The sequence below is a fragment of the Lissotriton helveticus genome, chromosome 12 (assembly GCF_964261635.1).
Source record: "Lissotriton helveticus chromosome 12, aLisHel1.1, whole genome shotgun sequence".
In the NCBI taxonomy this organism is placed as follows: domain Eukaryota; kingdom Metazoa; phylum Chordata; class Amphibia; order Caudata; family Salamandridae; genus Lissotriton; species Lissotriton helveticus.
Window position 1 is genome coordinate 723,601,789 of NC_136073.1, and position 22,896 is coordinate 723,624,684.

Below are 22,896 nucleotides of genomic sequence, written 5' to 3' on the forward strand. Positions count from 1 at the left end.
GACACCCAAGACCAACCCACTACAGCACAAACCCTTTGGCTGCCAGTTTGCAGTGCCACATTATGGATCAGGGAAGGGCACTGTCTGTAGTTAAGGTAATATATGTATTTGTCCATATGTTAACGCTGTTCAAACTTGTATTTATGGTTCACTAATTGAAAGCCTTTGTTATTAGGGTGAGCGCTCTAAGTAAATGTTATAAGATCTGACTGGACTACTGATCAGTTCCAGTATAAAATGTGTACACACGTTTTCAAAGTTTAGCAATATGAGGCCATGCATAATCCTCCCAGAATGCTCTCTGATTTGTTGCAAATATTTGCAGAAGCTTGAAAGCAAGATTTATGATTCTTTGCTTTCAAAATAAAATGTTTATAAAAAAAATGAAAGCAGGAAAAAAAACATTTCACAAAAGTACCATAACATTTCAGGTACCATTTCTTTGCAGCATCATTTAGTAACATGTGTTGATGCATGCTAGTATTTCCCCAAAATTTTCATAATAGAAAATCAGTGTAACCAGTTTCAATATGATTATGGGAAACAAAAATAAACCAGCATTGGTAAAGCCTGTAGGTCTGAAATTGGTGGTTAGCCTTTTAGTTTTGCCAATCTGTGTATTGTTTGGGCATGGTTTTTATAAAACCTTATTGGTGTGGGAGCTGCCGGGCCCTCACCATTATAACAAACATTGGCAAAAGCAAATATGTGTTCTTGGTCTCATAGCACACACTGCCATAGTAGTTACTGGCACTGAACAAAACTACTTCGTGTGCCGATATATGCCCCTTGTGAGAGAGCAGAATGCTGTCACTCGCAGTGAAGCCAGCCGACATAGAGAGACAGAATTGTAATAAACACAAAAGGTCATGGTCAACACCAGACCAAATTAAGGGCCGAATTATTAAATAAAGTCCCAAAAGTGCACCCATGGCATATGTCCTTGCATCAAGTGCAGGCATATGACTTTCATGAATTGCCAAGAATTTACAGAAGTAGGACAGGAAATAGTACTACTAGAAAATATTAGTGAACTGCATTTTAGCATGACCAAATATGCATGTGTAGATTTCCTCATGCGAAAATATGAGTGCTTGCAAGTTCACTTTCCCTCCAACTACTTTTTTACCAACTAGGAAGAAGGTTTACATCTGCCATTGTCAGGAGTAAATTTTCAACATTTCTCAGTATGGGAAAAGATTAGAGAAGAGTTGTTGAAAACCCTTAAAACATGCAAGTTAGTTGGTTTGCACAGACTTAAAAGGGCATTCTAACTCTGGAACTATTGCATACCACTCCCTTCAGCCCCAGTATGTAGATCTGTGGAAACGTGGCAACATAAGGCGATTGCAAGTATTCAAACACTACTATGGTAGGAGCCCTGGCATAATCAGAGAGGCTTTATCAGAGCGCTTATATAATGAGATTGTTGCCATAATTTGTTGCCGCACTACATGGCACTAAAGGGACAAGTGGAATTTGTTACAGGACACGTAGATTTAGGAAGTACCCTGCCCCATGGACAAGCAGATATTTTATCAAATTACAAACCCCTGGAAGAAGGATCCTTTTTACACACGGTCTGGGGCTGCACTGCACTACAACATTTTTGGTTTGGGGTATTGTCCTGTCTGGGGCGGGTGTTAGGCTGGGACCTCCCAGCAGATCCTTGATTAACCCTTCTCCACAGCACAGAAGATATTGGGGGGGGGAACAGATATAAAAGACATTTACTATTTCTAGGACGAACATTGGCCAAGCTCAACATTGCAATCCTCTTCCCCCAGGGGTGGCGGCATGGAAATCTGCATTGGATAAATATATGTCAGCCAAAGTGACGGTATTTCAGGCTCGGGGCTGCCCGCAAAAGCATGGGATGATCTGGACCAGGTGGGCCAAATACCGGGGCATTGACCTATCCATCTTTCCAACGTCAGTAAATCCAGACCCTATTGACAGACTCATCTTTAATGACTCTCCAATCTAATTCGCGAATTGGCCAGTGTGGAGACATGCCTATACGCATATATATTGTTTCATGTGGGAAGTGCGGTGCAAGGGAGGGGGGAGGGGGGAGGCGGGAGGGGGGGATGTTGGTTTGAATGTTTTACTGATCCTCAGGTGCTACCCTCACCAGCAGCTTATGTACCTATAACCTGAATTCTGTACATTGCTTATGGGGGTCCGCCCCATTGGGTGTAAAAATCTCAATAAAATTTGTTGTAAAAAATAGTTCCAAACCCCTGATGCTTGATAATCATTGAAAAGTAGCATGGACGAAAAACAGGAGGTACAGGGTCACTTTATCACAAACATAATATAAATTCTACATCAACCTAACAGTTAGATCATATAGTTAGGCTAGGAAAGGATTTTAACAACACAAGAGGAACCAGAACTAGATGTTAGGCAGATAAAAATATACATATATCTTTTCACAGATCATATATTAGCTAAACCACATAGAACACAGTCACCATCCACTACCCTGCCCACCCGTCAAGAAATTATGTCTAACATTTGAGGATGAAACCTCAGAGGAACTTTAGGTAAGGAAACCGCCTTTACAACGTGGCCGGAACCATGCATGTCTTAACAACGCAGGCTTTAGAATGCATGCGTCTTTACCACATGTGCCTTTAACATGCAAACTTTTAGCACACAATACCAAAAAAATGAAAATCCAGGGAACCCTTACCATCACTAGCACTGTCTCCTCCTGCACAGTCTCCGGAGCATTCTGTACACTCCTTAGATCAGGACATTTCAAAGACACATTACCCAAGATTAACTCACACTAACAGATGACAGGGACAACCCTGGGGATGACTACCATGTCGACCCACAAGATGATCCATTGTTCAAGCCCTATCCAGTAAAGCCATCACCCCCTAATTAAACTACTGCATACCATGTGGTTATACAAAAAAGCCAGAGTGCAATCACGTTAAGCTCCATGAAGATGAAGAGGATGATTTCCACATCAAGAGTTCAGTAACATTTCTACCCATCTACAGAGGCATGCTTAAATGTTCAACAGAAACTTTTCAAGCCTCAGCAAAGAGCATGACGGTAACGCCCAAAATCGAAAGGAAGGCCTCACCAGCAGACCCAATTTACATTACAACCCATTGCACCAGGCTCTCTAGTAGTGTACACTGAAAGGAAATAGGCTTATATACAAAAATCAGGTGACGCTACCCAAACAAACAAAGAACGTTTTTTAAAAGTAGCGCATCGGACCTAAAGTGTGGGTGTTAATGTCAGCGTGCAGTTGTGCATAAGAAACTCAGTAGGCATACTATAGAAATGACCAATATCACTGGGGGAAATGGAACAGCTTATTTAGCCTCTCCAAGAGCATTACATAAAGTGTATAGAACTACTACTGCAGGAAGGGAAGATCATTTCCAAAGTGAAAATCAGATGTGCACTGGATGGGGCCAACACAACTTAAAGAGAAATAAACAAGTCAGTCTTACTTCACCCTCAAGCCAGAGGTAAAGCAGTGAATCTTTAATGTACCCTTTGATGGGAAAAGCTGTTTGCAACATAAGTCGAATTGATGCATGGAAAAATAAATAAAGGACGTTGCGATGGGGGCTCTGCAAACTCAGCTGAAGAGAAGCCTTTGGCAGAAAACCAGCAGGAGTGCTGGAATAGTCACCTGTCATCTACAAAGTCACAATACCAATAAGTGCAAACCCTTCAAGAAGATCAGTCACCAAATCTGTACTCTGGAAAGGATTCAGAGGCAACGGCCAAGGCAAGGTCAGAGGCACCCAAGGTAATGGCAACTCAGACTCAAAATAATGTCCTCAAATTCATTTTTCATGATCATTGCTAACCGGCTGATTGAAGACTGAAGATATAATTATCCAGAATGGGGGGAAATAACGCCAGACAAGTGGTAACTATTCACTATCGGCCACTGTTACAGTTTAAAAATCCATAATACACCACCCAACATTCCAGCAGTCAGAGACAGTATCAGCCAAGACCATCACAGGCTGTCAAGAGGGAGTATAGGCGTTGCTGTTAAATAGAAGCAATTAAACCTGTCCATCCACACCAAAGTGGAGAGGGAGCTTACTCACTGTACTTCCTCATTCCCAAAAAAGGCAGACTCAAGTGATTCTAGACCTGGGCTACTCAATCGGGCACATCAGATCAGAGCATTTCAAGATGACAACACTGCAGATTGTCATGCCGATGTTCTGCGTGGGGTACTTAATGGCAACCTTCGATCTCAAAGATACTTACTTCCACGTCACCATCCATCCAAATCTCCACCACTACCTCAAGTGCACAATAAGTGGAAAACTTTACTAGTCCAAAGTGTACAATTTTAGAGTCACAATAGCCTCACAGTTGTTTACAACATATTTGGCAGTAGTTGCAGCAATGGCATTCATGTTTTCACATATTTTAAAGACTGGTTGATAAACCGTACCAGCCGACAGAAATGCCTTGCTCAAGTTCCCGTCTTCATACATTAGGGCTTACAATCCACGCTAAAAGTTGCACCCTTCTCACCAACAAATTAAACCTTTTACCGGAGTGATTTCAAAAACATTGACAAACAAAGTCCGCAACAACAATGAAAGAGCAATAGCGTTTTCAAGGCTGCAACTACTTTATCAAACTTTGTGTTCTTTAACAAGGAGGACAGTCATAACACTGTTCCGAAAGATCAGGCCTTGCGTTGCAATGGTCACATATGCTCAATTACACATGCGCCCACTACAAGTGTGTCTAGGCATACAACAGTCACAAATGATTGGAGATCCTATTGCAGGCGGAGCCCAATGGTAATCTAAAACTGCAATTGTGGAACCACAAGAATATATTATTGTGCAAGTTGTTGCTGGACACCCAGCCATTGGTGCCCATCCCCAAAGACATGTCCTTCAAAGGGTGGGGAGGACACTTGGCCCACATCACAGTCCATGGCAATACACTATGCATGAATTGGTCAGTAACATTTACATACGCCTACCACCACTACCACTTATACCGTATGTAGTAAGAAAATGGAAACCAGGGTCAATGAGATTCGTTCTTACACCTCCCACCTGGGAGATACAGCCATGACACTCAATTCTCCTAGAGATGTCAGTACATCCACCTCTAGGGGCAGCACTACTCACCAAACGCAAAGGGCAGATACAACTACCCAATCAGAGGGTGCTGGATCTTGAGAATGCAAGACAGTGTATGTTAAAAGGGGCAATTCGCTCACTGTTCAATAAAAATACATTTATCTGCTGTAGCAGCTTACATATAAAGTAGACAGTACCAGTCAATTAGTAAAACACCAGCAATAAAACTTTCCATGAAGGCCTTGAAAGTGTATCTCCCTCCGTTGGTACTTAAATACTGTTCTTACTCGGTTCATGGGCCCAAATATTAAACCAATGCGACCTCATCCATTGCAGTACTTTTCATGGAAGATGGCTTTCTCACTGTAATCACTTAACTTGTTTGAGTCGCTGAACTACAAGCTGTAAAATGGACGAACCTTTTATTCGTGTCCACAGAGATCAAGTTATACTTGGAACAAATCCTTGTTTTTTTTTGCCTAAAGTCGTCTACACATTTCATATCTATCAGACCATTGACTTGACAATCATTTTTTCACAATCTCAAACCTCACATACTTCAGACATCAAAAAAGCACAAGAGAACAAAAGTTTTTAGGGATACTAAACTTTTGATTTCGGGCATTGCTGGATGGATGGCAAAGTGTATTCAAGTCTGTTATTTTAAAGCAAAATGTACCCTGAATGATGTGCCAGGAACACATTGCACTCACAAAAATCGGCAAGTACACTGGGTCAGTTAGCAAACAGCCATGTTTTTAGTGCTGTCCTAAATGGCAAAAGATTGGTGATAATTCTCAGGGGTAGTGGTAGAGCATTCCATGATTTAGCCGCATTGAGAGTAAAACTTCTGCCGCCCCAGTTAGCTTTTTTTTTACCCGTGGTACATTTACGAGTTTTGCGTCAGATGATCGCAGTGTTCTATTTGGTAGATACCAGTGGAATCAGTGTTTTAGGAATTCTGGTCCAGTGGATAATGCTGGAAGTCTGTCTTACGATGACTGTTTAACAGCAAGTCACTGGTTGGATGTGTTGTTTATAAAGAAGCTGTCAAGATGTATCACAAAAAACTATGTGAGAAGAAGTAGTTCAGAAAGTGTGACGGTAAGTACCAGATTTTCCTAGCACAGAGCAAGACTGAGTTGCAGTGCTCTGTTTTTTTATGCAGCTGATTACATAAGGAGTTTCAACAGCACAAAAAATTGCTTAGCGCCACAACCATTTGCAGCTATGTAGTCAAGCCATAGGATGAGCATGTACTAATAATTACAAGTGACAAAGGCCGTTTTGTATACCAATCTGGCTTCAATACAAAGCTATTGAAAGGACTGCCAGTGAGAAACAGTCGACTGCAGAGAGGAGCCTCCAAGGAAGCAAGGTAACATTTGGTATGTCAGTTAAAAAGTAAAGATTAAACTAATGTTTTGAGTTATTACTTTTGGGAAGAAAGGTTAATCCCACATAGAAGCCTCAAATCAAATTGGCCTCTTACACATGCCGTTTATGTAGTATTGCACACTGCTTTTTGTCAAATATGATGCCTAAAATGTTTGATCACATGGTAGTAGGCTAAGATATTAAGGGTCTAACCAGAAGTGTGCCAGTATGTTGAAAGGAATAGGCAAAATGAGAAGAAAATCGGTCTTTAGAGCAATGGTTCTTAACATTGGGACTTCCATGGACCCCCACGTAATAGTTACCGGAATCCAGGGACTACGAGTGATTCATTATAGGAAAACAAGGACCCACACATAGTCATTACTGGAAGCCAGGGATCCCCTATCTAGCAATTTCAATGATCTGAACTTCAAAACAATGCACACAAATATAGAAACTAGCATTTATCAAACAAATAATCAAATTCTGAAATATTGTACTTAATTCTCAAATATATATTTTTAAAAAGTCTAAATTTTAATGGGAAAGTAGGAGCATTTCTAACTTCATTTAAGGCCACCCATCTTCCATATTAGTTTCTGTGTGATACACTTGTACAAATCAATCTGAGGATGCCAACTTCATTTTTAGACTCCAATTTCAAATATCTCCACATTTATAGAGCTTTTCAAAATGACAATTTTCAATTAGGGGGTCTCATCTGCCCTAAGTTCAAAAGTGGTTCCAGAAATAGAGCTGGCACTATGAAGTCATAACAGAACTTTCAATTGAGGTCTAGAGGCTCTCAAATAATCAAAGCTAAAGTTAACATTGGTATTGCAGTATGTACAACTCTTAGACAGGTACAGTTTCCTTTTGGACCAGGATTTGGTATGGTTTGCCAATGTGAGGGGTGAGAACTGTGATATTGTCTGACAACAGACCATTACTCTGAACACTAATTAATGAGATGAAGATCCTTTTGAAAGACTGTGCACACTGTGGTAACTTTTTTAACATACCTTGAGACTAGGATCCCAATTGATGAGGCTCAAGGCAGGTTTACTAGCTCCCTTACGCTATTTTTCTACCTTACTTTAACATCACCTTATTTATAAAGGGGACTTGTATGTATAAAAAGAATAATTTAAGACGACATAGTATGCAATGGATAGAAAATGTGTAGCATTTTTTGTATTTATTTGTTGTTCAACAAAAACTGAAATAAACCCTACAAAATGTGTACAAATGCAATATAAGTGTGCTCCACGGTATGATCAAGCTACCTACGATGGCAAATTACCTAAAAACAAATAGTCAGACATGTGGCTATTGGCAAAGAGAAGGGGATTTCACATGAATATCTGCACTTACTAATCAAAAGGGAAAAATATCACAAGTAAATTGGGCATCGAAATGGATTGTGTAATTAATTTTGGTTATGTGAGAATGCAGTTGTGTATTATAAGAATAAACACACACAAAAGTACACAATGGGCTATCAAAATAAATGTATTTATAATAACAAAACATAGTGGTGCTTGGACTATAGGAGCATAGTTCCGTCCCAAAATTACTGAGCATGAATAGTGCTGGATAATAAAAAGTATTTAATTGTGGTGAAACTTCCGATTGCTCCAGAACTGGTAGGAACATGCTTTAATGTCTTAAAAGTGCAAAACTCCAAGGTAGAGGCAAAATCCATTTTAATCACAGTGGGTGCAAAAGCACAGCATATACAGTGTTCAGTGTAGTCTATCACCATAGCAACCAAGTTTGGAAAGGATTAACAAACAGAACTGGATAAATGGCTCAGGGTGCTTTTATATGCGAAAGTAGACTAGGAGTGGAACCAATAAACAAGAATTATATAAATTGGAGTGGATATGTACAAGTTCTCAAGTAAATGAATAAATGATGCTGGACTCATTATACATCAAGTGCTGTGTCTAGTAAAGGAAGCAATAAACTGATCTGAAGATATACATCAACAATCATAAAACAGGCTTAGATAAAGTAGAATACTAGATTTTACAACCTCAGATATATTGGTGACATAGTCCAGTTCTTCTTCTGGGCTGAGTCCGGCAGGATATTCCAATCGAATATTTTCAGCAGTGTCATACATACTCCGGTAATATCTAAAAGCAAAAGTTCCATTAATTTCTGTAAGTTTCAAAAAGGTAATCTTCACGCTCCCAAAACGTAAAAAAAGACAATAAAAATGTTATCTGTTGCAGTTTACAGCCAATCATCCAGTGACATGGGTTTTGTGACCAAGAATTTCAGTCAACACACAATGCAAATGGGTAGACTATGGAGATAAGTAAACTACAAAAATCAAACAGAAATTTCGCAGACCCAAGCGCTAAGCTAAAAGCCCTAAGCAGCACACAACAGCTTTCACAAGTCAAAGTCCTTCTGTGTGGCTTTGTAAAGCGATGCTGCCTTGTCCTTGAGCACATTTGTGCTTTCCTATAGTAGGCTCATCAATTATTAAAGCCCATTGGAGTTGCTCCATGTCACTTTTGAAGTTTTTCATCACTCGCGCTAGGATCTCCTGTAAACAAAATGCCAAAAGTGTTTACCTCTTTTGGAGTGAAAGTGACTATAGCTTTTCCAACCAAGGCTCTAAACTGAATGGGGGGGTGGGGAGGCTGGGGTATGGATCTATGACACGGTCAGAGGACTTTTACCTGTAACTCTGTAAGATTACAGCCTATTGGCTCAACAAAGTAAAAGACCCTTCCAGACCCATTTATCGGTGTCCTCTGCCTTTATGATGACTGAGAAATGAGTGAAGGAACGTACCTCTGTGTGAAAGTGCATGTGGCATTTGGTCCATACATGGAAAGGGGACTATCTGGAGCCCTGTTTGTGATTCACAAAACAGGACCTCCTTGTGTTGAGATGATGTTGTCAATTTCTGGTATTGCATCCCCTTCCTTCCCCCTATTCTGAAAATGTTTATCTGGTAGATTATGGTGCTGAGGCTCAGAGAGGGGCAATCCAACCCATCCTTCTGTCCAGTATAGGAGTCCCCTGCTCTGGGTAAAATGGCCATCCTGTGCTGTGCTGCTTTCCCATGGCAACAGGGGCACATGTAGGCCTTACTTTGAGGTAAATAAGTAACTCCCTGAACAGTCTGAAATAATAAGATTGTGGACTCTATGGTCGCTATGCCAAAAATCTGGCCAGCAAAAGGAAAACAATGCTCTTTCCAGATTGAGGAAGGCAAAAAAACAAGGAATGCTGGAAACCTCTGGTTGGCTTTGGCATCCTTTTATGGCCAGGTAAGGAAAATAAGTACAAGACACATTGGACTGTGCTTAGTGTATGTTTGTTGCCTTCACAACACAGCAGTTGTGCATCAGTGACAAAAGAACTAACCAGGCTAGGGTAGAATCCCTGTAAGATTGCTACCTTCCTTCCTTCCAGAGTGGGCCTATGTCAGCTAACACCAGTCATTTTACTGTGACCTGGTGAAAGGATGATGATCCTTGAGGAGTTGTTCTGCACTTGCTGTGAGCTGTGGCCTAATCCACTAGAATATCTGTAATAGGTCAAACTGACTAAGTTCTGCTTGAGGACAGTTCCTTAAGTGACCTCTGTTGGTGATCGGATAGGTTGTTTGGCTGGCGCCTTAAGACAGTCACTGCCTTCTGGAAATGTCCTGCAATCTTGATGGGTTCTTTACATTTCTATATAGTACCTGTTTCTGTTAAGCTTCTGGCGGTGGAGCTCAGTACTGATTCTGGGAGTACAGCTAGCAGTAACATTAATACGGTATTTGATATGGCTGATACTTACAGGAGTGAAATTGACCTCTGAATGAGGGCTGGCTGCTGCCATGGCCATCAGAAAGCGATTCTTGTTGAGTCTGAAAGTAACATTCAAGGTGGTAGGTGTGACACCTTAATGGGAGAGGTGGAGAGGTGTGCTAAGGATATAACGGGATTGGAATGCCTTTTAAAGAATTCCGGTTGCCAGTTTTCAGCAGTTGTTTTTCTGATGGAGATCTAGTCGATGGTGTCATTATTAATGGTGTGGTGGCAGACAAAGTCATTGGTGGAGTCCTTGACGTCCTACCGGTCATTGACAGAGTTGGAGTCACCGACGGGGATCTACCAGACTCACACGCATGTTGCTGTCACAGATCCGGTTGACGATGCAGTCGCCCATGCCTTCATTGATTATGCTAACTGCCATAGGAAGTTCAGACATGGGTCATTCAGTTGAGGTTTCAATGGAGATTATTTTGGTAGCACCTTATACCTCATATTATGGTCGCAGGCGGAGTTCCTGTCCATTAGGTCTGTGATCTAATGAGGCGGTTCTCCAGAAGGCTGATAGTCTATGTATGTTAAGAATGTTCCCTTCTGGGAGTTTTATTTGGCATGTAGTACAAGTCTTCTGGCTCTTTTCCTGAGAATGTGGTGTCTTTGACTTGGGGCTTCTGAAGCCATAACACCAGCCAAAGCCCACAAATTTTACTTGAAAAACAAACTTTGAAACAATTTGTATTCCCTTGCCTCATGGGAAGGATAGAAAATACCGTTATGAGATGCTCAGAAAATAGCCTACTCCACAAAGTCCGAAATGACCTTTTTATGAACACCCCGCCAAGGTTTGTCCACCCTCCCAACTTCAGTGAGATGGGTGTTCAGTGCGCTTTCTCCGGACTCGCTAAAGTTTACGTCTTTTCTAATGCTTGGATCTCTTCCAAGGAGTTGAGTGGGTTTCAAAGTGACCATGTTGAAAATCTTCCAGCCTAGGTTTAACATTGCACTGACTTTCTATTACTACTCTAGGGCTCGTTACGGTGATAACTGAAGGACTTAAATTTAAGAAAGGTCCAATGCTGTAGAATCACTAACTATTCCAGGATCCTGAAAAATGGCATCAAATGTCTTCTAATAGAAATGCTACTTCATCTGATCTTCTATTACTGGTTTGTATATCAACCAATGCAGCTTATCAGTACACTCATCTGCCTGCAACACAACACCTATCCTCAATCATACAAACCAGCTAGTTACTACTAGCCTGACAGTTCTAAGGCACAAAAGTCTATCATGAAAAATAAATATATTATTTCAAATCAAAAATCAAGAACTAGTCAAAGAAAATTGTATACAGAACTGACTAATCAAATAACAGGCCTCACTGAGCAATTAGCTTGCATAGTTTAACTTCGACTGTTTTTCACTTCTTTTTTACTATTTTAATGCCTCAAAGTTGAGGGATGAGCCTTCTATATTCTGTTTTAATATCAATTAACATCCCATGAAGGAAAGGAAAAACATGATTACTTAAAATCCTTAATTTCCCAAATTGGAATAGTCTTTGAATTTATATACAAACTCCCCATCTACCTGATAAACCCAAACACTATTGAAATACAATTTATTAAATCTCTCCTGGTTTCTTTCTATCAAAATAAACTGAAATGCGGACACTGCTACGCACTCAGAACAGTAGTGCATCTGGTTTTGTTAAAGAATCAGTGTCAAAATAATTTTGTGATTAATATCCTGTTGTATAACCGAATAGTCAAATGCTTAATATTTCCGCTTTGCAATTGTTTGTCATCCTAAACAGGGATGTTCAGAAAAAATATTTGTTAATAAACTAGAATAGAAGCTACATCCTATAGGCATATTTGTAAAGAGATCCTTTAAAAAAATAAAACTATATTGATGATATAGTGAGAGGTTACATAGATAGGCATTTCTATTACAAATATATATTCAACAGGCAAACATCAGAGAGAGAGAAATACTTTCATGGGAAACAAGGTACTAACATAGACTGAATATCCTAGTTTAGATCTTTCTCTTGCTGTTCATTAAAGAGACTTAACCACTCCTGTTCTCTGCTAATTGCTAGGTCCACAATATTATGCATCAAGTTAAACCTATGGAAATCATTGTTAGAAAGGTATACCTGAAAAGGCCAAACTGAGCAATTGCCCTTTAGTGATCATGCAAGGCAAATTCAGAGGTCAACAAGGATTCATCATAGTTGTGAAATTATATTTGAGTGGTGCACTACTAAAAACAAAAAGGGTTCGGTCTGCATTTGTCAAACCATGATGCCTCTTACTCTGTATATAAAATGAATGAACTGAGCTAGAGTAAAGAATTTAAAACACAACTTGCTCTAAATTGCACATTTGGGTAATGATACAATTTCCTAATACAGATTGCTAGAGTAAATTATAACATGTAAACATATTAAAACTAGGTTTAATATAAAGCTTCATAGCAGTAAGCAATAAGGTCGGGTTTTTAGTTGTGTTAACGTAGTTCTGACCCGCTTCTATTCAGAGAGCGCATAAAGACAGTACCTATTCTGAAAGGCACTCTGGTGATCGGTGAGCACTACTCCAGGGATGTTTCGGGCTTTAAGAAAACGCTGGAAGGAAGACGGTGGGAGTGGCTGAGACTGGTCAACTTCCTTCAGAGTTACATTTGTATTCTGACTGGCATCTAACAGGGTCTTTACCAGAGTTGTCACCTGAAAATATGTAAAATATCATTAAAAAATGACTTTCAAATGAAGTACAATAACGATGTAACACAGATGTATAACAAGTTTGAATGAAAGATCTACAGAAAAGTGGTAGAAACTACTGACAGATTAGAAAAACAGACACGAATAGCTAAAGTCAGATATAGTACACATTTTTAAGAGGCAAAAATTCCATACAGCAAATTTTCCCCTAGCTCTCTGGGAGCTGAAACGAAACCCTTTTTATATAGTCTGCTCCCACTGCCGACTTATTCCAGGGACTGAAGGGCAGAGGGTGCAACCTTGCCTGCGTTAATCCCAATTTGCAGCCATACTAAACAAGGAGCTTGGCACAGCAGTGGGTAATGCTTCAAGTTACCATCTAGTTTTCCAACCGTATTGTATATTATGCTTTTTATGTGCAAGAAAAGCAGATGCCATACAGGGAAGATGAGAGGTAGTAAAAGGTAACTGGCAAACGCTAGGTATAGCAAGTAGGACCAAACACAGTGCTCAGTCTTTTACTCAATTTTCCAAGTTTCACAATTCAGAGCCCAAAGTCAAATTAGGCTAGAATTGTACTTGACAAGACAAACAGATATAGAAACATTCCACCTTCTTAATGTTATTCTCCATCTCTGCCTCACTTACGAAGGTTTTAAAAAAGATTAAATCTTTGTGGAGATCGAGAAGAAATGTAACATTCAAAGTCCATGTGTAGGAAATAGGATTTTTATGTAGTGTACCAAATCCAGACGACCCTTATTGGCTTACAGGGTTTAAAGTAATAATCCTAAATGCTCTCTTCTGTGGTAGTGTAGGCGATCAGTTTAAGCTTAACATAGGGTAGTGGTAAGCATTTGTTGCACACACAGAGAGAACAAATGAAATACAGACTCGAGAAGAAACTCAAGACCAATTTAGAAAAGTAACAGATTTGTACATACATTTTGACACCAAGATTATCGGAATCAAGTAACTACTTTAGACGTTATCAATTTTTACAGTAATAAAAAAATGACAGCTGTTGCATTTCAGGCATGAGCCTCGAGCATTTTAATATTATACTATGGGAGAAAGATTTACTGCATAGACACACTTGACTGTTCTTCTGGACTTAAGGTAAGTAGGGGCCAAGGTCCAAGAAAGCCCCAGCAGTTCAAGTTTACCTGCCGAGGGGTGTCTGGGTGCAGAGGTGCTTTACGCGGTGGTAGCCTCGAACGCTACCCACTAAAGTCAATGGGGCAAAAGTACCAGTAAGAAAATGGCTGGAAGGGAGGACTGGTGGACCAGTCCAGCAGAACCTTGAGGGGGGGGGGTCCGTTCTTGAGGTTCTCAGGACCACAGAGACACCATTAGGTTACCTGAGCCTGTGCTGGGGAGCTCGGGTACAGAGGTGTTTCTCTGGCAGGTCAGGGAGATAGAGGTTCTCATGGTTCTTGGTGTGCTACAGAAGATGGATTTTACCTCTTGGAGCAACAAAGACTTCTTTTTGGGATGCTGCTCCCTCGGTGGGCCAGGAGGGTTTACAGTACACTGTACCGGGCAGATGCTGTTGGTGCCTGCTGGTCCAGGAAAGTGGCTCCTCCACTCCAAGGGAGATGTTACTGGGTCATTGAAGTGCTAGGGAGACCTCCAAGGGTTTGGGAAGGCTGTCCTGCTTCTGGACGAGTTGTTGTCTGTGATTGTCGGGAGAGCAGCACCCAGGCAGCGTTTTGTGCAAAGTTAGATGCTCGTCCACACTTATCACGTCTTTGGCTCTTTTTTGTCCTTCTTCTTTCAGGCAGACAAATCTAAGTTCCTGGTGTCAAGAGGCCACCTAAATACAAAATTTAGGGGCTTTAAGGCGAGTGAAGGGTTCTACCAATGGTTTACCCCTGGGTTCACTACAGCCCCTATATGACCACTTCCATTGGGGAGTGGGTATAACCCAGCCCCGGAGTTCCTAATTCCACCAAAAACAAGGTGGAACTTACCTTCCTGGGAAAGGCAGCATTATATAAAATGATGGCATTGCCGCAATTCCTATATGCCCTTGACAACACACCCTTTCCGGTCCCACCCCGATACTTTAAGCAGATAGCGACACAAGTTTCGATACTTCTTTGGGGAAACCGGCCGGCGTGCATAGCACAGGCGAAATTACAATTACACAAAAGCTGGTATGAGGGCGGGATCGCACTCCCAGAGGTACAATTATACTATTGGACGGCACAGCTCAAGGTCATCAACCAATGGATTCATGCTCCCCAGGACGATCCAGCGTATAGGGCAGATAGGGCTCAGTTGGGTACAAATAACTTGCTAGCCGCACTTTACAACAAAGGGTTGACACTGAAATTAGAGGGGCCCACGAAACATACGGCCATGTTATGGTACATGGTGCAGGCAAAGTTGAGATGGAGAGGGACTATAACTAAACTCACCCCGCTCTGGGACACTCCTAAATTAGGGTACCTGCGACACAGTAAGGGGTTTACGCAATGGGACATGATAGGCATCTCCACGGTCTGGGATTTGTGGGACAAAGGGACGGTGGTGCCATTTGCCCAACTTCAGCAACAATATGACCTAGGTCCGACTGAGACATATAGGTACGTACAAGTACGACATGCCTTACTGGCAGTAATCCCGCCGGAAACCGAAGTCCCTGAAGCTTCCCCACTGAAAGACCGGCTATTAACAGATCACATGCATAAACGCGCCACATCACTCACATATAGGAAATTGATTAATAATCTACCAGACCCGACAGTTACACTAAGGGGCAGATGGGTGACAAAGGTGGGGGACATGGATGACACTGAGTGGCAGGAAGCCCTGGCATCGCCCAGAGAGGTGGGAATCTCCGCCAAGCTGAGGTTAGTGCAACTTAAAATCCTGCATCGAATATATCACACCAGAACCGTATAACATAAATTGCAAAGGGCATAACACCACCCATACTGCCTTAGAGGATGCGGGGAGGAAGGTACCTTCATACATACCATATGGGAATGCTCAGCCATAGCAGACTACTGGCGCAAGGTATTACGTACTATATCACAGACGGTAGAGGTGTCACTCCTACCGGAACCACGTAGATGCTTACTCAACGTATGGAAACCGAATGATCTTTCACGCCACGGACAGGTATGGGTCACGTTGGGCCTCTTAATTGCTAAAAGGAATATAGCGCAGAAATGGGAGGCAGCGGAGTTGCCATCCTTGACAGTCTGGTGTAGAGACATGGATCTGGCTATGATCGCAGAACGGACGGTATACCAAGGAGAGGAAGCCCCTGGAAATGGACTAAAGTCTGGGCGGCTTGGAATGCCTTTCCGGGTGACATATGTGATCCACTGCCAGACACTGATACGGATGAGGAGTCGGAGTAAAGGAGAGAATGTGGAGGAGAAGTGGGTAATGAGGGAACTGTTACGAGATATACAATGTACTACTGAAATTGTAAGGATACTTTTATTGAATCTGTGTAATCTGAACTTGCGATACAAGAACCTGATTACTGTCAATATTGCCTATCTGTTACTTAATGACAATAACAATAAAAAAAAACCAAGGTGGATACCTTCTTTCGTGGAGCACATCAGGCAGCCCACCTTAAGGGTGTGACTGACCTGGTAGTGCACCCTGCCTCCCTCCATATATAATTTCCCACCTGCCCTGGTGCCAAATGGCCTCATGGCAAGGGGTGGAATCTCCCAGGTCTGGGGGAAGACAGGGTTGCATATCAAAGGCAGCATGGGATTTTAAGCCCCTCGCCTTGCTATGCCAAATCACTAGCTATCCTGTTGGAAGAGGTGTGAACACCTCCCTCCGGAGCAGGCATTGTTTCTGGTCTCAGCTAGCGCGGGATCTCACCTGCAGGAGTTCAGAACCTGTCTGTGGTGGCAGTCTGGACGATAGCAGTTAGCCAGCACACTAGACACTGACAGGTTTTTCAAAGGACACTTCTACATGTCATAATAAATCTAGTACTAGCAACAGTATATATTTATTAAGACAAGGTGTTTGATACCTTAAACCATAGGTTTCAGTAAAGCCATCTTGTAGCTTGGTAACATATAATGACCAGTGCCCGATACATATACCCAAGATATCTTCCCTGTTCACTTGTACAATCTAGTAATTGAACTAGAACGAACAAGGGCATATTTGCTCATGCAGATAGGTCCTCACATGCAATCTAATGCCCCCTATCTTAGGGCTACAAGGCCTGGTAAAGGGGTGGCTTACATATATTACATACAGCAACTTTAGCATGGAACACAGCGAGTGTGAAATGTTGTGTTTTCACTCATGGTTAGCATCATGACACGCAGTCTGCAATTTATAGGGGGGGGTCCCTTAGGGTGCATAATAAATGCTGCAGCCCTTAGGAACCATCTTTAGTAACCAGGCCCTAAGTACTAGGGGTACCATTTAATAGGGATGTACAGGGGTGCTAAGGTGTGTGCCAATTGTAACACAATTAGACCATTTCACCTCGTCTGTAGGGAAAAAACACTGACACCTGGTTAGCTGGGTCCCAGTGCACAGCAGTAGAAAAAAAACAGTACCAGTGGAGGTGACTATGACAAAAAGGGTCACTTTCCTACACCATGCCTATAATACTTGAAGGAATTGCTAGGGTATTTAAATATTTTGTTCACCAATGATTTCTCCGCCATCGGTATCAAGCAACAAATGAGAAGCAAAACCTTTAATTAAATCCAATTTAAGTCTATATTTAATACTTGGGCTGAATTCAAGAGAACAAAGACTTTGAAATATGTTGTAGGAGGTTACATTTTTGGTATAGTTCTTTCATAATTAGCGCCCCCTATGTCGGCAGTAAAGAGAGACTCAAACATTTTAAAATATTAGATTAATTAGAATTTTGGGGCTCTTGTGTCTTTGAATTATTGCCACAGCTTGTGCAGAAAGGGCGAAAAAAGCTTGAATCACATCATTTGCATTTGAATGCATTTATTAAAGGTGTTTGCAAATAGCTAGGACAAGGTTTTGCTGAAAATGGCATTTGTTCTTACTTGAAGGGCAGTTTACATGCACTTAGTGGACTGAACCATAAACTGCAGCTGTAACTTGGAAAAACAAAAATATATAAATGTCCTTTAATTTTTAAGATTTTTCGTACGCTATAAGAAATGAGCAGATGAACTGTACCTGAACAGGAATAAAGCTATATTGGGACATAGATATTATATTAATATTTTGTCTTAATTTTTGTTTTCTGTTTTGAAAAACTGATAACTTGCCCATAGTTATAAAAACAATCAGGTCTCAACTTTAAGGTAAGTTACCTAAACTAACCTTTCATAATGTACTTGTGGCAGACAGAGGGACTACTATGTTAAATCCATATTTTCCAATCCCTGCCTCACATGCTACAGAAGATGTGGAGCAGCACCATGGCTAAAACAATTAAGATGCGACTGTTGGTACTGTTGAGCCCTGCAGTAAAACTATTCAGAAGTGTTGAGTTTGATTTGAGAGTATTGAATGATATAGATGAAAACTAATTTCAAATGAACAATCATCATTGCTGCTCCACTTGAAACAAATCAAATCGACCTCCGTCTCCACACACAGGACAGAATATATATATATATATATATATATGTTATGCAGTGGGGGAGATCAATGTATTTTTGCACCCTATGGGTAGGATAAGAGATGGAAAGAACATTGCGACAATGTGGGTTTAGGCAAAGGGCCACCATGGTCTAGATAGGCAAAAACAAAGTGCGAATGGAACAGTTAACTGCTTTTCTTATTATTTCAAGCCATGTTTATGTCACAATAATGCTATATATTAGCTTTTGAAATATACTGTGCAGATTGCCATAAAAGTGAAAATAAAGACAAAAAAAACCAAGAGACTGCAAAAGCAATACACCACGAAATTTGGTAGGAGGTTTCTCAGCATAGTTGAGTGAACCAACCATATTACCTGTGCTGAAACAGTATCATTCTTTAGAGAGATGGGATCTGTATGCAGCCAGAGGACGGATGCATTTCTCAAAGCAACCTGAAAATTAAAAACAAAGATTCCATTTCCAATACTTTACATTCACAGGAAAATTTCCCCTCATCACACCTCCTTGCCATGTTGTAATGTCTCATATTGCGATTTGAATATCTTGAGCAGCAAGTAGCGGCTGCTTAAACATGAATATAGATTATTGCTAATAGAGGTTGATTTTTAGTGTGACAATGAAAAACAAGCACCCAGCCAGTGACACATGACTGTTTTCAGCAGTGGTTAATTTGTGAAAAAATAAGTGCCGGAGCTCTCGCCAGGAGGCACAGAGGACCACCAGAATAGTCATTGCTCCTATTAGTGCCGCCTATAACAGAACTAACCAAAACGCTACAAGTGGGGGAGAGGGTGTGGCATATGGGCAAGAGCTGCCGACGTTGGAGCAGGGGAACCAGGTTTGAGTCTTGGCATCAGCTCAACATCCTGCAATTCTGGGAAAATTACTTACTCTCCCCGGGCCTACAAAAAAATAATGTGTTCATGAAAAGTGCACCTTAGGGTTGAGTTTGCGCTCTAAGGGCCTGTATGGACGATTAACTGCTGGTGCTGAACATTGGAAACCACTGGCTAAAATTAAGCACTGGTTCTCAGATTCCGGATATCCCTTCCCTTCAAAAGTCCATGTAAGCAATACTTTACATATTACATGTAACAACGATATTGCACAAAACAAAGCATACTATTTTCCAAATATTAAACAAAGTGAAAAAATTCCATGCAAAAGCGAGGGAAGAAATTAGCAACCAAGAAGCAGAAAAGGAAAATGTGATTTTAACGCATATGTGAAAAAATTGTGAAATTCCTCATCATACAGAGCATCTAGAAAGACTGTACTGAACAGACATTGCATATCAGTATGGAATGTAATCACAAACTAGGAATAGTCATAATATTGAGAAAAAGAATGCATATTGCTCTACTGCCATGTACTATTTATTTGCACTATTGGTGTAATACCCGTCTAAATTCCCCTTCTGGGTAATTGTCAGGAATTCACCTTGACTTGCAAAAGCAATAGAGACTGCACACAGATGCCTACCTGGCTAAGCTCTACAAAGGAGTGAATGTTATTCAGTCCGATTGGGAATTTGCCCTTCTGCATGTCGTACACCATCCGCGAACTGCCGATGTAATCAAAGGTCTCCTACAATAGAAAAACAATAATCACACCTGCACACATACCCACCAGGCACTTTGAAACACGTGGCATATGTCCACAATTGAGGTAAATATGCAGGACCAATTTGCCTGGGACAACAAATACTGATGACAGACCACTCACCTGATCCAACCTATATGCCATCATGCCTGATTGCATACATAATTGATTCAAAGCCATGAAGTAGCCCAGCAAGTCCAGTTTACATTTTAGAAACAAGAATAGTAGTGAAACATTCTATTTACTTCTCCAGTAAAAAAGGAGGACTTTAAAAAAGAAAAAAAGTAGACTGAATGCATGAGTAGTAATTACAAATCAGTTTTCTGTTTTATTCATTTTTAGGTCTTGCCTAGGCAGCGCTTGCGCGGTCTCTTTGAGAAATGCTGTATTCAGAATATAGGCATTAAGCTCCACCCATGTTCTGTCCATGTATTTGATTGGGTTGTTTCCAGTCCAGGGAGGACCTAGCTTGGCAGTTCAGGCTGGACTGATACCAAGGGAAGCAGAGTCAAGACTGATTTGCATATGGTTGTGTTTAAACTGGAATGGCATGAGGAGCGAAAGAAGCGATAGATTTAGCCCCAGATCTCTGTACAGGGGATGAATGTTTGACATTGTTGATATGTTCTTTTGCACTAATCTTTAATAATGGTGTCTGTGCAGCCTTCTTGTATTTCGACCAGCTCGCACAACTACATTTTTTAAATAGTAAATGTTTATTTCAGAAGCGCGGCACACCGCAGTTCATCAGTACCTAAGCAGCGCGGCATGCTAAATGCCTAATCTTTACTAAGAGCGGCCTCACAACATTCTTTTATTTTGCACAGCACACACAAGTATATCTTGTAAATATTACATGTTTTACAAGCTGCACTACATCGACATTAATGGCACCCTTGCATCTTTGCTTTCTGTTGTGCGGCTCGCCAAACTTTCATTTAAATTTCAGACGCAGTGCCGAATGCTTCATCTTTAATAATAGCGCCAGCCTGCATTTCGCCTCGCCCACCTTAATTATCATCAACTTTAAAAGTGTTTTTCAGCAGCAGAGCACCTCGCTCTGTATCTTTATCAATGGTGGCCGCAAATGCACTAAGCAAATAAAGTGTGCAGTACCACAGGCTGTTAATAGGTGTCCCTGTGGAGTTGTAAAAGCACCTCTATCAGCCACATAAGGTACTGCACCCTTAATGCAATTATAAAAAGAAACATTGCAACTGAGCATACGTTTCCATTTGTTTGTAATGGAAGTGAGATTTTTGTTGGCTTGAGTTTTAAAAAGCATCTGTTGTTGTTTGTTTAGCTTTATTTCAGAGTGAAAGCTACATAAACAACAATGGTGCATTTTTAAAACGCAGGGTAACAAAAAAGCTCACTTCCAATACAAACAAAAACAAATGCTAAGCTGCAATCTCTCTCTTTATAATAGCATTATGGGTGCAGTACCTAATGTGGATAATACCAGCCCCTTTACAACTCCACAGGCACACATAGTAACAGCTTGTGGTACTGCACCCTTTCCGTGCTTCGTGGAATTACTTTTATTGCTTATGCTACTGCTGGGATATCTGTGGACAAAAAAAATACATCTAACAAAGTTTTTCATTTGCAAAGCCAATAGCTTACACTGTCACTAAGCGAGACCTATTGCATTGCACTATAATTGTTCAAAGAGGCACGAATTGAATGGCATACAATATGCACAGCAAAAAAAACAGATTAATGTGAAAACTTGTCTTCTTGGAAAAATCTTATTTTATTCAATATCCACACAGCCAACGCGTTTCACCCCAGCGGGCTTCATCAGGGCTAATCATGAAAAAATCCAATGCTACGTCCTGGCATATGAATGGAGCGTAATCACGAATTTCCTTCTTCTCAAATTGTCCTTCCCACACATGAACAGTCTGTGAGTTTTCCGAAGTTTGGGATCCCGTGTACTCGTATCTGTGCGTTCCAGACACAGTGCAGAGGAAACCGGTGACACTCAACAAGAATGTTCTAAAACACCCTCCCGGGCTGCAGAACGTATCTTCAGATTAACGTCACTCAATTTAACATCTGAAGTTGATGCCAACACCCAATGGCAGTTACAAAGCGTTCTCTGGCTTATGAGCTCAGTTATGGTTCCAATAACCAATGTGCGATACCGAGAGGAGCCAACTATGTCCACCCCAGCACAGAGACGCCATTGGTCAAAGACCTCAGAAAGACAAAATGACATGAAAACACGCCACATCACGAAGGAAGGACTGGACACCAGACTCAGGAAGTTCAGTATGCCAGTATACGAAAACGGCAGTCCACTGAGTTTTTTGACGGGAAAGCAAGATGGCGGCACGTAGGGACATCCAGTGCCGGGTGGCTTCAGGCACATGTGTGCACCAAATGTTGCTGCACAGCACACGTACATGAAATGCAACATTGAGACGTCACTGTTCATCCCGCTGCATCTTCCCGCGCCCTCATAGAAACTTGTAAGGAGACCGTAACTCAGGCCATCCTCACAGAAATTCAAATGCCGCTTAGACCTCATGCAAAAACAGCAGACCAAGATGTAGCATGTTGTGGGGAGGGAAAAACACTCATACTTGTCTTTTGGGCTGATTGTAGATTGTTCACCAGGTATGTGGGGCATGTATTCCCCTTCTGAAGACTATGAAGTGTGCTTGCCTTGGGACAGATTTTGTGTTATCTAATAT

At 41.2% G+C, this 22,896-nt stretch overlaps 1 protein-coding gene across 2 annotated transcripts in view; it reads right to left on the bottom strand.

The window, feature by feature from the left end:
- NCSTN (nicastrin) overlaps positions 1–22,896 on the bottom strand; it is a 156,179-nt gene that overhangs the window by 56,468 nt on the left and 76,815 nt on the right. For both annotated transcript variants that reach the window (XM_078669750.1, XM_078669749.1), the window contains exons 9-12: positions 20,075–20,179; positions 18,946–19,023; positions 12,829–12,998; positions 8,518–8,620 (exon numbers count right to left, since the gene is read on the bottom strand). In XM_078669750.1, coding sequence (XP_078525876.1) covers positions 8,518–8,620; positions 12,829–12,998; positions 18,946–19,023; positions 20,075–20,179 — 456 coding nt within the window. The remainder of the gene's footprint in view (positions 1–8,517; positions 8,621–12,828; positions 12,999–18,945; positions 19,024–20,074; positions 20,180–22,896) is intronic.